Here is a 15,447-nt window from a genome sequence, read left to right as displayed (position 1 = left end):
TTTTGTTTGGCAACTGTGTCGTCCTTAGAGGAAAAGAGAGAGCAGCAGAAAAGGAAGCAAAGAGAAAGCAATTCCCAAACTACACACTGGGCGTCTCGGTAAGAAAAAAGACAGCCACTGGATTAAAAGACTTACGCTTTGTGGTCAATGCATTCCACTACTTTTCCGTAAGTGCCTTGACCCAACACGGCAACAACCTCGTCTGTAAAGAAACGAGCTCTTAGTCACCAAAGTGATAGGGTTACTCATCTATTAAATTGCCTAGCAATTAATAAACAGAGATAAAACAAACAATCAGAAGGAGTAAATACTATTACTGAAGATTGTTCTAGGCTTTCCTCTAAATTGTAAATATCTGGTCTGAGAGATGTTACTGGACAACTGTCTTCAAAGTACATTTACAGGGATCCCATTTCAGTGGGTTCATTAACTCCATTGACTATTTTTTTGAGGGAGGACAGAAGGGAAAAAGAAACAATGAAATATACTTTTAATATATATCATAATATATTGTGAAAAAAATAACAGTCCCAACTCCACACACAACACAATCAAGAGAGAAAGAAAAGGCTTGAGAGCCCCCTCACTTCTTACACTGTAAGAACTTGTTCTATCTGAAAAGCTAAACAAAATGGAAAAATATACTATACATCTTGCATTTAGAATGTCTCCTCTCTGACAGATCAGGTGGCCCGCCTCCTCGTCCTCCACACTCGTGGCTGTGCTCCTTCGACGACTTGCCTGGAACGACACCAGGATTGTCCAACCAATCAACAAACCCAAGTGAATTCAGCTCAGAATACAAAATGCATTCAGCGGGGAGGCAGTCAGGCACTCAGATACGCGCCAGGCCACAAGCACTACACACGAGCAATTTCCAATTCAGCCCCCGGCAATTCACAGGGCACATCGTTTATGTTCCAGGGCAGAAAGGTGGCAAGGAACAGATTTTCAGGTGGGATACTTACAGTGGCAAGGCAACAGAAAGCTATAAGGCCATTGTCTTCCTTTTACAAGATTGGTTCCATGAATTTTCCTTCAGCATTTCAGTGCCCGTATTCTTATTTGAAGCAAAAGCATTTAAGAATTCTCTTCTATGCATCAAAGGTGTCTTTTAGATGTATCTTCCAGAGACAGAGGTCTGAATGATCTGCTCTGTTTCTATATAAAATCACCTTTTGACCACATTAAAGTACTCCTTTAAAGTAACTGACACTGAATCACTAGTCTGCATTTTTGATAGGAATTGTTTGATACATTGCACACAGCATACGCATTTATTTTAGGCCGTCTCAGGTGCAGACGTTGCACTATAAATCCTACCTGCAGCTTTGTAAAGTGTTAAATGGATGATAATAAAGATCGGAACAACTGCCCCACTAGCGGGCAGACGTCATACGTATCTGACTCTACAGATTATTTAGCGATTCTTAGAACATCTTAATAAATATATCTCTACAAAAGTAAAAATCAGATGTGATCTCCTGTTTCGACAACACCAAGTCAAAAGCAAGTCTAAAAACTTGGGCTTGCATTTTTGAGTAGGGTTGAAATAAATGCCTGTTGCCAGGGAAATTCTGATGGCACGAGAGAGATGCCTGTATTTCAGGCACCCCAACGGATGGTTCTTGTTCACTAATCTGGTCTAATATATCCCGAGAACTAACAGCAAGACTGGCCTGTGTGCTGCCACAAGTGTACCTGCAAACTATACATTTTAACTCAAGAAAATCAAAACCCAGCAAAAAGAATAAGCCACTAGTATCAGCAAAATGAATAAACTACTAATGTTACCAACTGAACTCCCTGTGCCCCCTCCACTCAATGGCTGCTGCCCAGATAAGAATTAATCTTCATAAAATAAAAATTCCTCCATTAAAATGGGTCAAGTATCTGCAAATATTCATAGATCCTGGGCCTTGCCTGTAATTCCGTTTTGTGAGCACTCGTCCCGCTCGGATCCAGTTTGCAGCGCTTGCTCTCCTGAGCGCTGCCTGCTGATCTTGATCTCTTCTTAGCTGTCTTGCTTCCTCCAGGTTCTGTTTTCTTGCACTGGTTCTCTGGTGCACCACTTCCCAATCTCTCTCTCCTTGTAGCCCTCTTGCTTCTTTGTAGATCCGATTGCTTGCGCTTGCTCTCCGGTGAAACACTTACTGGTCTGTCTGTCTTTTTAGATCTCTTTCGTCCGCCAAGATCCGGTTTCTTCTGCTGGTTCTCTGGTGCACGGCTTTCTGATCTTTTTCTCTTTGTAGCCGTCTGGCATCTTCCGAGATCCGGCTTGCAGTCCTGGTTCTCCGGTGCACCGCTTGCTGATTGGTCTATCTTTGTAGCCCTTGTGCATCTTCTGAGATCTGGCTTGCAGCACTGCTTTTCCAACGCACTGCTTGCTGATCCGTCTCTCTTTTTAGTCCTCTTGCCTCTTCCAAGACCCGTCTTTTTGTGCTGGGTCTCTTGTGCACCACTTGCTGATCTATTTCTCTGTTTAGAGCCGTTGCAACTTTCCAGATCCCTTTTACACTGCTTGCTCTCCTGTACGCCGCTTGGTGATCCCCTCTTTCTCTTTTTAGCCCTGTTACAACTTCCAAGATGCGGACTTTCTTTCTGATCCATGTCAGGATACTTAGTTTGCTTGGAATGCCACGTCTGTAACCAAGATACACGCAGTGATTTGGATTGGAAGGGACCTCAAAGCCCATCCAGTTCCAAGCCCCCTGCCATGGGCAGGGACACCTCCCAGCACACCAGGCTGCCCAAGGCCCCATCCAGCCTGGCCTTGAACACCTCCCAGGATGGGGCAGCCACAGCTTCCCGGGGAAACCTGGGCCAGTGTCTCACCACCCTCACAGGGAAGAATTTCTTCCTAATGTCCAATCTAAATCTTCCTCCTTCCAATTTAAAGCCATTCCCCCTCCTCCTGTCACTACGTGCCCTTCTGAACAGTCCTCCCCTGCTTTCCTCTAGGCCCCTGTCAGGTACTCTAGGCCACTATAAGGTCTCCCCGGAGCCTTCTCTTCTCCTGACTGAAGGAGCCCAACTCCCGCAGTCTGTCCTCATAGCAGAGGTGCTCCAGTCCTCGCATCATCTTTGTGGCTCTCCACTGGACCCGTCCAAACAGTTCTATATGCTTCTTATGTTGGAGATTCCAGAACTGGACAAAGTACTCCAGGTGAGGTCTCATGAGAGTGGAATAGAGGGGCAGAATCCCCTCCCTTGACCTGCTGGCCACGCTTCTTTTGATGAAGCCCAGGATATGGTTGGTCTCCTGGGCTGTGAGCACATGTTGCCTGATTATAGAATCACAGAATCCGATGTATCTGTGGTAAAACTCCTTCCAAGGGATGCAGCTGGGATAGTTATGTCGAGCTTCTCATCAATCAGCAACCCCAATTCCTTCTCTGCAGGGCTACTCTCAGTCACATCATCCCCCTGCCTGCACTGAAAGCACAGATTGTCCCAACCCAGGTGTAGGACCTTGCCCTTGGCCTTGTTGAACCTCATGAGGTTCACATAGTCCCACTTCTCCAGCTTCTCCACGTCCCTCGGGATGACAGCCCATCCTTCTGGTGTAAGAACTGAAGCACTCAGCTTGGTGTCATCCACAAACTTGCTGAGGGTGCCCTCCATCTCACTGTCTATTGCTGATGATGACATTAAAGAGCAAAGGTCCCAGTATGGACCCCACTTGTCATGGGTCTCCATTTGGACATCGAGCCGATGACCACTACTTACTGGCGACCATCCAACCAATTCCTTATCCCCCAAACTGTCCACCCATCACATCCACAGATCTGCAGTTTAGAGAGAAGGAAATCTGGGGGGACTTTAGGATTGTTGGGATGTCGGCGTCCCCTCAGGCAGGAGAGCACACTACCTGGGCTCAGAAACGATGTGTGACGCACTCGAGGAGCGTCCTGGATCTGGCTCAGCTCGACGTCCTACACAGCTTGCCCGTAGCACACGCCAAGTGCCAGGTTCCCCAGGCCGCCTCGCTCTCTCCTTCTCCCCCAAAAGACCCGTCGGTGGCTGCTCTTCAGGGACAGCTTTTCCCCAGCTCAGCCCCTGGAGCCTCCTGCCCGCCGACCTCCGCCCGTAGCTCTGCCCGTGCCCCTGCTCCGCACGGTGTTACCTGGATCCACTGCAGCGATGTCACAAAGGGCAGGTGCCCACATGCCTTTGTTAGTTTTTAACCCCCACCTTGCCATTGTGGGTCCATGTACAAGCTCAGAAGAACGCTCCGCTGTGATACGTGCTTCGAGATTTCATGGTTTGTTATGGGAACAATATGCATTTTCTTTGCTTGTCAAAGTCATCACAAGGTTGATGCCTGACCCTCTTGATGAAGTTTAAGACGTTTTAAAGGATATTTTTTCACTTTCTGTGTTTCTAGGGGCAACAGGTTGATAAACTTTTGGTGGCTTGTGTGTTGTACAGCTGTTGTCTATTTTGAATTGATTATTTTTAAACTTAACGCACTCTTTCTTGTATGAAAATTCTCTCTCATATGGTGAGAGCTTTGTTCTCAAAGCCTGAAAGAAAAACAAAATCCAATTTTTTGTCACCAGAAGATGGTGCTGTGCAGTGCAGTTTGAAAAACAGGTATCAGAACCACCAGGGATTGTAATTGTTTTCCTGTCCTGGGAGCCTGATATTAGAGGTGCATTTCAGCACGGCTTTATTTGGTTGAGAAGCTGATTAATCTAGGCAGGATTTCTAACCTTTACAGCAGAGCTAGTGGTCCGTTCCACAGTCTGTCTTTGGAACCAGAATTCCTCTGGAAATTCCTGCCAGAGCTCGTAGCAGTGTAAAAATCTGAGTGGTTTAGAACCATGGAGTGGCTGAGGCTGGAAGTTGTCTCTGGAGATGGTCTAGCCCAACCCACCAGCTCAGACCAGGATCAGCGAGGGCAGGTTGCTTAGGGCCGTGTCTACCCAGACTCTGGCCTACAGGTTTTTAGAATCACATGGCTGCTCTTCAGAGTGATGGAATCTTTTCCTGGCAGCTGTGAGCCCCATCTGAATCCATCCTGTGCAGCTGGGGGCTCTTGTTGGCTGGGATGAGTTGATTTTCCTAAATAAGGAATGTTTCAGATGAACTAAATGACTCCAGAGGCTGCAGGCTGGGAATTCCCAGTTAAAACCTTCCTGCTAAAGCCTTCCCCAGTGCACACAATTTGTCCATTCCAAGCATGATCTCCAGAGCCATCAAAAAACAAGAAACATGTAAGTGTGAAGGATAGAGATCATCAGGGAGCAAGGAGTTGGGAAGAGGTTTGGCCAGATGGGTACGGATATGTCAACACAGCGACTCCCTCAGCAAACACCACATTATCCAATTGTAGTCGGCTGCTTTCAGAGAGCAGAGGACATCTTCGCATCCGGAAGGTTTCCTTTTGGAAGTGTGAGGGCTAGATCATCAAAGCCCAGGCCTGACTTTGGTCCTTTAGAGAGGAAACGGAACCCAAATCTAGATTTGTTTCTACAGGATGTGGACGTTCTGCCCCAGAAAAAAAGTGGAATTATGAAAATCATGTGGCCTGGAAACAACCAAACCCTTCTAACTCTTCTGAAGACCTTTTTTTCCCATTTCAATCAGTGGATACTCAAATCATCCCAATAAAACTCGACATCCCACTGGACACTAATTGTGGAAGGCCAGCTCTGTCCCACTGGATAATGATGCTAACTCACAGTTCCAACATTTACAACAATCTCAGTCCAGCTGCCACGTCCAGTAATTATGGGTGGGAAAAAAACCAGAGGGAATGCTTTCGTGACATAAGGACAGGGAGTTGGCATCACCAACTAAGCCTAACAAAGGCAGTGTTAATTGCACATAGAATCTACAGCAAGGACAGAAATGTCTACATCCACTATTCCAAAGCCAGATTTCATCAATGAAGTGGAAACAACCCTAGAAACCTGAATATTCAGGCTCTGTGTTCTGGACCCAGAATGCTCCCAAGGACTCTTAATCTACAGCAAACCAAGGTGTTAATAGTGATTTCCCAGCAGTTTTCACCAAGCAAGATGATAAGGGTCTCCTGCACATTCAGAGGAGGGAAACAGTCCTGAGGAGGGCTTGAAGCAGAAGAGAAAGGGCTAAGGTTGCTGGAGCGGTTGATCTGGACTGAAGGAAGCCAAGGGAAATCAGCCACACTGGGACAGAGCAGCTCAGTCTTGATTAGGTGGGAAAGCCAGTGCCAGGGCAAAACCCTGAAGGGGATCACAAGGGGAAATCACGCTCCGGGCTTGCAGATCCTTCTGAGGAAGGTGGGAGCCAGCTGAGGCGTGCGCGTATCTGTTGTTCCAAGTGCCTGGCGTGGTTGCAGTCTGGGAATATCCCCAGCAGGCAGAGCCTGGAGTGCAGGCCGCAGCCAGAGGAGAACGGCGTTCCCTGGGCTGCCGCCTCTGAAAGGCGACTGCCTGCTGCAGCACCTTGCGCTGGGTGGTTTTAGGGAGGCCCTGCCTGGGAAGTGAGGAAGGAGAAACCACCTGAAAACCCCCTTTTGCTGTGCGCTGCCTTCCAGAGCCGGGATGCTGCACATTGCTCTGGCTCCACAGCACTAAATGCGATGGCAGTATGCCGCTGATTTCCTCACTGTGGCTCTTTCCAACAGCCCCAAATGCCAAAACCAGGAAGAAAAGCGAGGCTGAGGGGTTGTGGGTTTGTTTTGAAGTGGAGGGAAAGGGCTCCTTGAAGGAAGAAGCAGAGTCAGGGGCTTCGGAACTGGGAATCAGTGCTGGGACCACAGGCTTGGTTATCAGGTAGTGTGGGCAGCAGTAGTAGGGAAGGGCTCATCCCGCTACATCCGGCAGCGGAGAGACCGCAGCTCAGGTGCCGGGTTCAGTTTAGGGCTCCCCACTCCAAGAAAGACATTGACGGGCTGGGGCACGTCCGCAGAAGGGCAGTGGAGGTGGGAAGGGGCTGGAGCAGAAAGGAAGGGGTTGAGGGAGCTCCGTCTGGAGGGCTCTGTCTGGAGTGAAGGAGGCAGAGGGGAGTACCCATCGTACTGCGCAACTCTGGCCAGGAGGTGTGAGCCAGGCAGCAGTGGGGCTCGGCTCACAAGGAAGAAGGCATACGATGAGAGGGAATGGCCTCCAGACGTGCCTGGGGAGGTTTAGACTGGACATGGGGAAAAATTCCTTGATGTAAAGGTTGTCAGGCACTGGAAGGAGATTGCCAGGGTTAGCCTCGATGATCCTAAAGGTCTGTTATAACATAAAGGATTCAACAATTCAATTAGCACACACACCTTCAGAGTTCAGAACATGTCATTTATTCCCAACAAATCCCACACCACCCACAACGTGCTACGAAAACCCAGACAAGCTTTAAACACACACAGTGAGAGAAAGAAAATTCGTCTTTAATGCATTCAAGAAAAACATGCCCAAAATATTTCCACCGAGTTTTTCCGGCATCACTGTAAAGAAAAAGATGCTTCCATTCCACTTGGATGGAAGTGCCAAAACAACCTGGTGGCATTAACCCTCCCTGGGGTTCAACCTCTTCCCGGACAGCAGGGAATGCAGGAAGCTGACCTCAGTGCTGCTGGCGAGACGGAGTTTCCCTGCTCCCAGTGTCCGTCAGCAGCCTGCTTTCCTCTGCATTTGGCTCTGGATTTGAGCGCTTCAGTGGCCAGCGGGTCTTCCGGACGTAATGCAGGTCCTCCTCCAGGCAATGAATCTTCACATGGGCGTTTTGGCCATTTCTCTTGGGAAACACCCTGGAAGGGGGAGAAGAAAGAGGCGTTTCTTTCATCCGAAGAAATGCCATTGAACAGAGCTCTGTCATTGCCTTTTCTGAGGCTTTTGTGATGCGTATGGCAAGCGTTTCATCCCTTGGTCCTGCCGTATCCCCAGCTGAGGATGGTTAACCAAGGCGGGTGTTTGCACTGGAAAGGGCTGGAAATTCCAAAGGGACAGGGGTGATTCTCAAGGGCCCTTGGCTCTGCTTCTCCCTTGCCCACAGTTGGCTTAGGAGGGGGAAATCTCCTTTAGCCCAAGCCAAGCACACAGCTTCCAGAAGGAAGATGAATTCTACCTTCCACACTCCGGGCATGGAAAACCATGGGGAGCATCTCCGCTTTCCACATGGGATGGAAGGCTCGATGGGATCACTCTCCGCTGCCTCTCTCTGGCGCTCCTGATGCTGCCTACAGCCTAAAAGACAGAAAGCCCTGATCAATTCCTCCTCCGAATACTGAGCCGGACTCAGAACCGGCCCGAGCCATCTCCGAGTGGCCCAGGTGAGCTGGACGCGTTCCATCGCCCAGGAAAACCAAGCAGCCCAAGTCTGGTGTTCTCCTTCCAACTCTGAGCAGCCCAGATCTGCTTTAATTCAGCCGTGAGGATGGAGGCAAACCCAGCCCTTGATAGCAAACCCCAGCCTTCCCTTCCCACATTACCAAAATCAGCCCCAACGTTTCGAAACCCGAAGCACGGTAGTGACAAAGCTACCAACTTCTTCCTGCAAAACCAATATTCCTGTGCCCCCAGTTCCCTTTTTGTGGGCAATGAACGTTCCATCAATGCCCATGAAGAGCCATGGCAGCAGCAGCTCCTCTTAGAGATGGGGTGGAAAACCCTGAGAATCGCCAGCACCAGACACCAGGAGCGGCCCACGGCCACGGTGCTGACTGGGAATGTGGCTCTGTCATTCCAGACTTACAAAATCACCCCGTTTCAGGCAGCACCCACTGCGCCCTACCGGGACAATGAAAGGAGTTGAGGGAATGGCAGGCAGATCTTCCAGGGGAGGTTTACATTGGATGTTAGGAAGCGTTTCTTCACGCAGCAGATGGTGGAGCACTGGAACAGCTCCCCAGGGAAGAAGTCCTGGCACCAAGCGTCACAATGTTCAAGAAGTACTTGGACAACATGCTCAGATGCGTGGTGCGAACGTTGGGGTTGTCCTGTGCAAGGACGGCAGCGGGACTCGATGATCCTTGTGGGTGCCTTCCAACTGAGGACATTCTATGATACTCTGATAAATACCAACCACAACACAGAGAAACTAAAGGCAGCTCTTCAAGGGAGCGCATAGATCATAATCTTTTATCCCCACAGAATGAAAGAAAAGAGCGCCTAGTAAGAAGGCAGGCACTTCAGCCACTGTCTCTCAGAAGGATCTTTTCAGACTGTCAGCCCTGTTTGAGTGCTTAACAGAAAGCCTCGGGACAGCTTGTAGTCCAAGAAAGAGCTGCTGGAAGAGGGAAGTCTTTACTGCTGCACGCCAACAATGACCATTCACAGGAATACTGGTAACCAGAGCATCCCTCCTAAAACTAATAAAAATAATAATTCTTTATCGCAGTGCAACCTCTTAATACTACAGGGATCTTTGTTCCCGCGTAACTTTTTTCTTTCACAAGATAAAGGCCATGCTCACACTTAACAGCAAGGGCTGTCCCTTTCCTCTCACTCAGAAAAGAAGCATCAGTCACATGCTAAAGGGCAAATGTCAGCCCGAGGTCTTTTGCTCTTCCAATGACAGTTAGATAAACCCTAATTAAATGAATACATTCTGGCTCTTGGGAGGCGTGTAGAGTAGAGGGTGCTCTCGTCCACACAAGAAAAGTGTCCTGAGATTTTGTTTTACTGGAGAAACACAATCAGGCTCATCAGTATCTTTCTCTCAAATAAATTCTATTCCAACAGACGAATTTGAATTCAGCATCAATAGGTAAATGTCTAGCATACACAAAGAAGAACACAGCATGCAACATAGTTTACGTTTCTTAACAGGCAGATGGAGAAGCTCGTCCTCCACACTCATGGCTGTGCTCCTTCGACGACTTGCCTGGAACGACACCAGGATTGTCCAACCAATCAACAAACCCGAGTGAATTCAGCTCAGAATACAAAATGTCCTCTTTTTCCTCTTCAGCGGGAGGAAGAAAGGATGTTCCAGTGCTTCTTCCAGAGTAATGCACTTGTCCGGGTCATACTGCAGCATCTTTTCGATCAGATCAAACAGCAGCTCATGGTCACCATCGGAGCATGTCATGTATGCCTTTGTGAAGAAAACAACAAAACACAGGCTTCCAATCTTAGAATTGCACTCGGAGCTCCTCTGCCCAGAAGAATCTTTCCCCTGTAATCTTACCTTCAGGGGTTTACAGCAGCTTGAGACGTGTTGCCCAGCAGCACTGTGTTCATCCCAGACCAGCCGGCCATTACAGAAATAATTCTTCTTCCGTGGTGAAACAACTCTCTTTATCATGCACTGTGGAAGGGTGGCTATATGATTTAATAGCAGTGAACAATCCAGGGTTCAACATTCAGGATTAAACCTGGCGTTCCCCTTTAAGCCTTCCTCGGTATGCTGACCGGGAGAAGCGCATAACAAAAGCCCGGAACTCAGCGCCGGAAAGTCCCTGAAACGGCCGCACTAGCTTCTTTCGCGCGCTCAACCCTCTTGAGCCAATCCTGTAACTTTAAGGTGCGCGGACAGTTTAATTGGACCAATTGTAAGTTGTTCATTGGCGCATGCTCTGTTGGAAAGGTATAGAAGGATTGTTGTGTTTACGAATAAAGGAGAACGACCGTACTTATATTGAGATTCATCGTTACTCGGGGTCCGGCTCCCACACCCACATCTGGTAGCAGAGGATGGTTCATGTTCTCTTTTTTAATTTCTCCGTGACTGCCGGAAGGCAGCGAGAGGAGGGGGTTGGGAAGAACCGGCTAAGGGAGGCACTATCTGGGTGAAAAGGGCAGGATAGATGCTGGAGTGAGATCGCGACTCACCCCTTAGGCGCAGCTATGGAAACAGATGCTGCGGCCACTCTGCTGGGGGGAATCCTCTCTAAGAGAGGGCATGATATACCCGCAAAGCAGGTAATAGGGTTAATACAGTTAGGTCAGAGATGGGGTCATTTTGAAGACCTGCATACGATATTTTCGGTCACGGACTGGCAAAACTACGGGGATACCTTATGGGACAAAACTATTTTGGGATCCGAAAGGGAACAAAAAGAGGTTAAGGCCGTCCGTGCAGATTGGCGTCTCGTTTTAGAGACATTAAAGGAGATGAACGCGGAAAGGGAGGTAGCTTGTGCAGCGATTCGGATGCTGGAACCTGTATCTAACGTTGAAAGGGTTCCAGCCAAACCAGGTCCAATTTCGCGATTATTTGGGCTGCCTGCGGTAAAAGGCATGATAGGAACTGTGTGTAAAACTGTTAGTGACTTGAAAAGGGAGGATGAAGTAGATGAGGAGTGGAACGGGATCACCGCGCAACAGCCGATCGAACCGGAAGTTGATGCCTTGAGCGATTCCGGTTCGACTGAGGAGGACGCGGCAGTGCGGCGGGAGGGAGGAGCGGCTGGCTGCGGTCGCCGCCCTCGCTCTGCCTCCCTCCTCCACGTCGGCCTTGTGCTCCTCCCATCGAGGAACTGACTCTTTCAGCGCCACCCACCCCGCCACCCCTTTGTCCTCCGCTGCCGCCACCTAGTGGTTCATCTGGCAATTCAACACCACCTGCAAGACAGAGGACTCGGCGGCCGGTGGATGCTACCACGCAGCTATTGCAAACCGTTTTACAACGTCTTGACGATTTGGAAATACGAATAGAAAGACAGGGACAAACTCTGCCACCTTGTTTGTCTACTAATCGGTCAACTTTGCCACAAGGTACACGATGGACTGGGGTCATTAAGGATACTATAATGCAGGGACACTTGATGACTCCAAATAACAGTGAAGGGCTTATGCACTTAGCCTTTCCTGTAATTCAAGAAAACAGATAAGGAAAGAGAGAGATAACAGCATCTCTCATGACCTCACATTCAATTAGAATTTTCCAACTGTATTAATATGTTGTAATATATTTTGTTTTCACATGTCCTTTTCCATAAATGTTGCAATCGGTGCCTTAAAGATCATCTTAAATTTGGTATATTCTGAAAAATGATTTGTTTTCATGTCCCAAAGGGATAGGCTCCAGAAGAATCTGGGAGTGGTCTCTCTTTTTTAGAAATTATTTTTGTTTAATTCTCTAGTTTAAAAGAGACAACCAACCCTTTAGCGACATGGCGTTAAAAACCTTAATAGACATGTTAGCAGCAAGAGGGCTTGTTATTGCACCTGACAAGGTACAAAGATCAAGCCCCTGGAAATATTTGGGTTGGCATATCACCGATGCTCAAATTCGGCCTCAAAAGATAGAGCTCAAAACTTGTTTAAAAACAGTAAAAGATGTACAGACATTGCTAGGTGACATTCAATGGGTACGTAACTGTGTCGGGATTTCAAACACCGAAATTGCCCCGCTGACTGCGTTATTACGCAATGCGGACCCAGCTCATGAGATCGAACTTACTGCAGAACACCATAGCCTGTTGCAAAAAATTGTTTGCAAATTGCAAACTTCTTGGTCATCTCGGCGAATCGTAGATATACCTATTTCATTTATAGTGTGTAATGGTTTAGAATCACCGTATGCCGTCATTTGTCAGTGGCAAAACAAAAAGGGGGAGACAGTCTCTACCTTACTGGATAGTAATGCCACTGACAAAGATGGGTTTGATAAATTTATCATCTTGGAATGGGTATTTCTAAGAGTGCAGCCAAAAGACGAGGATCTTCTTGTCTAAATGGGGAGTTCGACACCTTACAGGGATTCCGCATTCCCCTACTGGACAGGCCTTGGTAGAGCGAATGCATCTAGTTTTAAAAGATTATTTGCAAAAGCAAAAAGGGGAAAACATGGATGCGCAAATGAGGTTAAGTAAGGCATTATTTACGTTGAACTATTTGTGTTTGATGGGTAACAGAGAAGAGCCATCTGTAGTAATACATCATCAGAGTATAAAGTTCAGTGAAAAAACAACTATTCCTCGCTTTCAAGTGTTATATAGGGATCCGATAACTGGGGTATGGAAAGGACCTGTTGCTGTTATATTCAATGGTCGAGGATATATGTGTGTTTCCACAGAGGGTGGTCCAAAATGGGTACCAGCTAGAAGCATTCGACCCTATCGAGAATCATCTATGGCACGCGACCAATTGCCAACACAAGAAGACAATGCGAGTGAATAAATGAAGAGATCAGAAGTCTGTTATCTTGATGTTTTGTGTACTTGTTGTAGTTGGACTAATGTTGTTGATAATGGTTGTTTTAGGGACAGCACTTTTTAGCTGTGTAATATTATGTGTAAAAAAAATGTTGTTGCACGTAATGTTGAAGCCTGGCTTGTTCAAAAAACAAAAAGGGGGAGTTGTGGAAGGGTGGCTATATTATTTAATAGCAGTGAACAATCCAGGGTTCAACATTCAGGATTAAACCTGGCGTTCCCCTTTAAGCCTTCCTCGGTATGTTGACCGGGAGAAGCACATAACAAAAGCCCGGAACTCAGCGCCGGAAAGTCCCTGAAACGGCCGCACTAGCTTCTTTCGCGCGCTCAACCCTCTTGAGCCAATCCTGTAACTTTAAGGTGCGCGGACAGTTTAATTGGACCAATTGTAAGTTGTTCGTTGGCGCATGCTCTGTTGGAAAGGTATATAAGGATTGTTGTGTTTACGAATAAAGGAGAACGACCATACTCATATTGAGATTCATCGTTACTCGGGGTCCGGCTCCCACACCCACAATGCACCTCGGCAAAGGCCCCAGCAATTGCTCCATCATCGCCAGGTGTTCTGTGTCCTCATTGGTCTGGATGGAAGTCAAGAGAGACATTTTTTGTTCCTTGTTAAGAGGAAGTTATCAAGAAGCACACACCAGTCTGACTTCATTTGTGACTGTACTCTGCAACCAATATGCTGAACTTGGTCAAGGAAAAAGAGAGAGGCTCAATTTCTCTATTTCCTGAATGAAGTTACAAGCTACTGGAGCTATTCCCCTTGAGCTTTCCTTGGTGGGCTTTTTCTTTTCTTTCTTTTTCAAGTTCGACTTCAGCAATACTGTTAAGAGGACAGGATTCAGGGCTTTGAGTAGTATTTGCTGATGGTGATAGATGAAGCCACATCTGGTATTAGGGTACCTTGTAAATTCCAAATGTTAACAGGGCGATCCTTCCTTTAAAGTGCTGCCAAAACATCTACTGGAAGCAACTCATCAAAATCTGCTCCTGAGATAGTTCCTTGGTGCCTACCTCTCCCGTTTTCTTCAACTTGGCATTACAGAGAAATGCAGCTTACTTCCTTGTGCAGGCCATTCCTCTCAGTCCCCACCTCTCCGTAGCCTATGTTCATCAAGTTGGGGAGTGTTACGCATGCTGCACGCTTTTGGGGTTCAGAGTTCCCTACCTGAAATACTATGTCTCCAAGGTAGTATTCCAGGAGAGTACATCCTACGCTCCAAACGTCGCACGGCTGTGACCATCCGAGCCCTGTGGAAAGATTCAGGTCATTCATGTTTAGACCAGACCGCAAACTGTTCAACAGCTCAAGCAAGACACCAAACACTTCTCCAGCTCCATTCAATTGCACACAAATCTCATACGTGAAAGATCAGCCAAACCAACAGCCTTCTACTGACCTAGGATCACTTCGGGAGCTCTGTAAGCTCTCGCAGTCACTGTAGGCTCATGGTGGTCACGATCATATGTGGCGCACCCAAAGTCCACAAGTCTTACGTCTGGTTTTCTTAGTCTGCGTTCCATGCGTTCCTGAAACGAAAGGTGATGGCAAGCAAGTGACCAAATGAATGCAGAGGATGGTTGAGGAGGAGGAAAGCGGGGAAGGGGACAGCAACTTACCAGTCTGGGGTTGTACTTTTCTACGTAGTCAGACTTCACAAAGACAATATTGTCTGACTTCAGATCTGTATGTGTCAGCTTATTCCTATGCAAAACTGCAATAAAATCACACACTTAGCAAGTCCCACACAGAAACTTTAACAAACAGGGCAAAGAAGGAACATACTTACGGTTGACAGAGGTGCAGATCTGATAGGCCATGTGTCGAATGTCGTCCAGGCTAAATGGCGAGAAGTTGTTGTCTCTCAGAAAGTCATAGGTGCTGAGCCCCAGGAGCTCTAAAACAATGCAGATGTGTCCATGGTACTCAAACCATTCCAGCATCTGCACACAGTGACTGCAAAAGCAGGAAAACACATGCATTGAAACAGGGAGTTGTGCAGCGCCCCTACGTGCGCTGTGTGTTACAGAAAGCGTCGCTGAGGAAGTCTTCAAGCCGGAACACAGCACAGTCGGCTTTGTGTGCTTACGAGGCATTGCTGGGGTCTGATGCTTTTAAATCTTCCAGCACATTTATTTCATCATGAGCTATTTCGGAGGAACAATTGGTGGTTCTTGCTATTTTCACGGCTACATGTTTGCCTTTCCTGAAAAGAGAGGTTTTAACAGAGATTAGAACGACGAGTGCTTTTAACTCAGACTCTTGGGTAATTATAAACCCATCTGCCTTGTTCCTAACACTGGAAACCTTCTGGGAAAAGGGTGCACTGACTTCATACAACCCAGAGTCATCTGTGCACCAA

General features: G+C 47.5%; 1 protein-coding gene across 2 annotated transcripts; it reads right to left on the bottom strand.

Moving 5' to 3' along the window:
- Positions 1–13,868: 13,868 nt before the first annotated feature.
- Positions 13,869–15,231, bottom strand: LOC138721632 (dual specificity protein kinase CLK1-like). Of its 2 annotated transcripts, XM_069858977.1 has the most exons (5): positions 15,175–15,231; positions 14,875–15,041; positions 14,705–14,799; positions 14,485–14,614; positions 13,869–14,335 (listed from the first exon to the last, which is right to left on the bottom strand). In XM_069858977.1, exons 2-5 carry the CDS (start codon positions 15,026–15,028, stop codon positions 14,124–14,126), a joined length of 591 nt encoding a protein of 196 aa, XP_069715078.1. In that variant the 5' UTR covers positions 15,029–15,041; positions 15,175–15,231; the 3' UTR covers positions 13,869–14,123. The 2 variants fall into 2 exon arrangements, with proteins under 2 accessions (XP_069715078.1, XP_069715076.1); XM_069858975.1 differs by lacking the exon at positions 15,175–15,231 and having other exon boundaries at positions 14,875–15,090.
- Between the last annotated feature and the right edge of the window lie 216 nt (positions 15,232–15,447).

Source organism: Phaenicophaeus curvirostris, chromosome 5 (genome assembly GCF_032191515.1).
Source record: "Phaenicophaeus curvirostris isolate KB17595 chromosome 5, BPBGC_Pcur_1.0, whole genome shotgun sequence".
Lineage (NCBI taxonomy): Eukaryota > Metazoa > Chordata > Aves > Cuculiformes > Cuculidae > Phaenicophaeus > Phaenicophaeus curvirostris.
The sequence above is the reverse complement of the archived record's forward strand: the minus strand, read 5'-3'. Positions and strand labels throughout refer to the sequence as shown.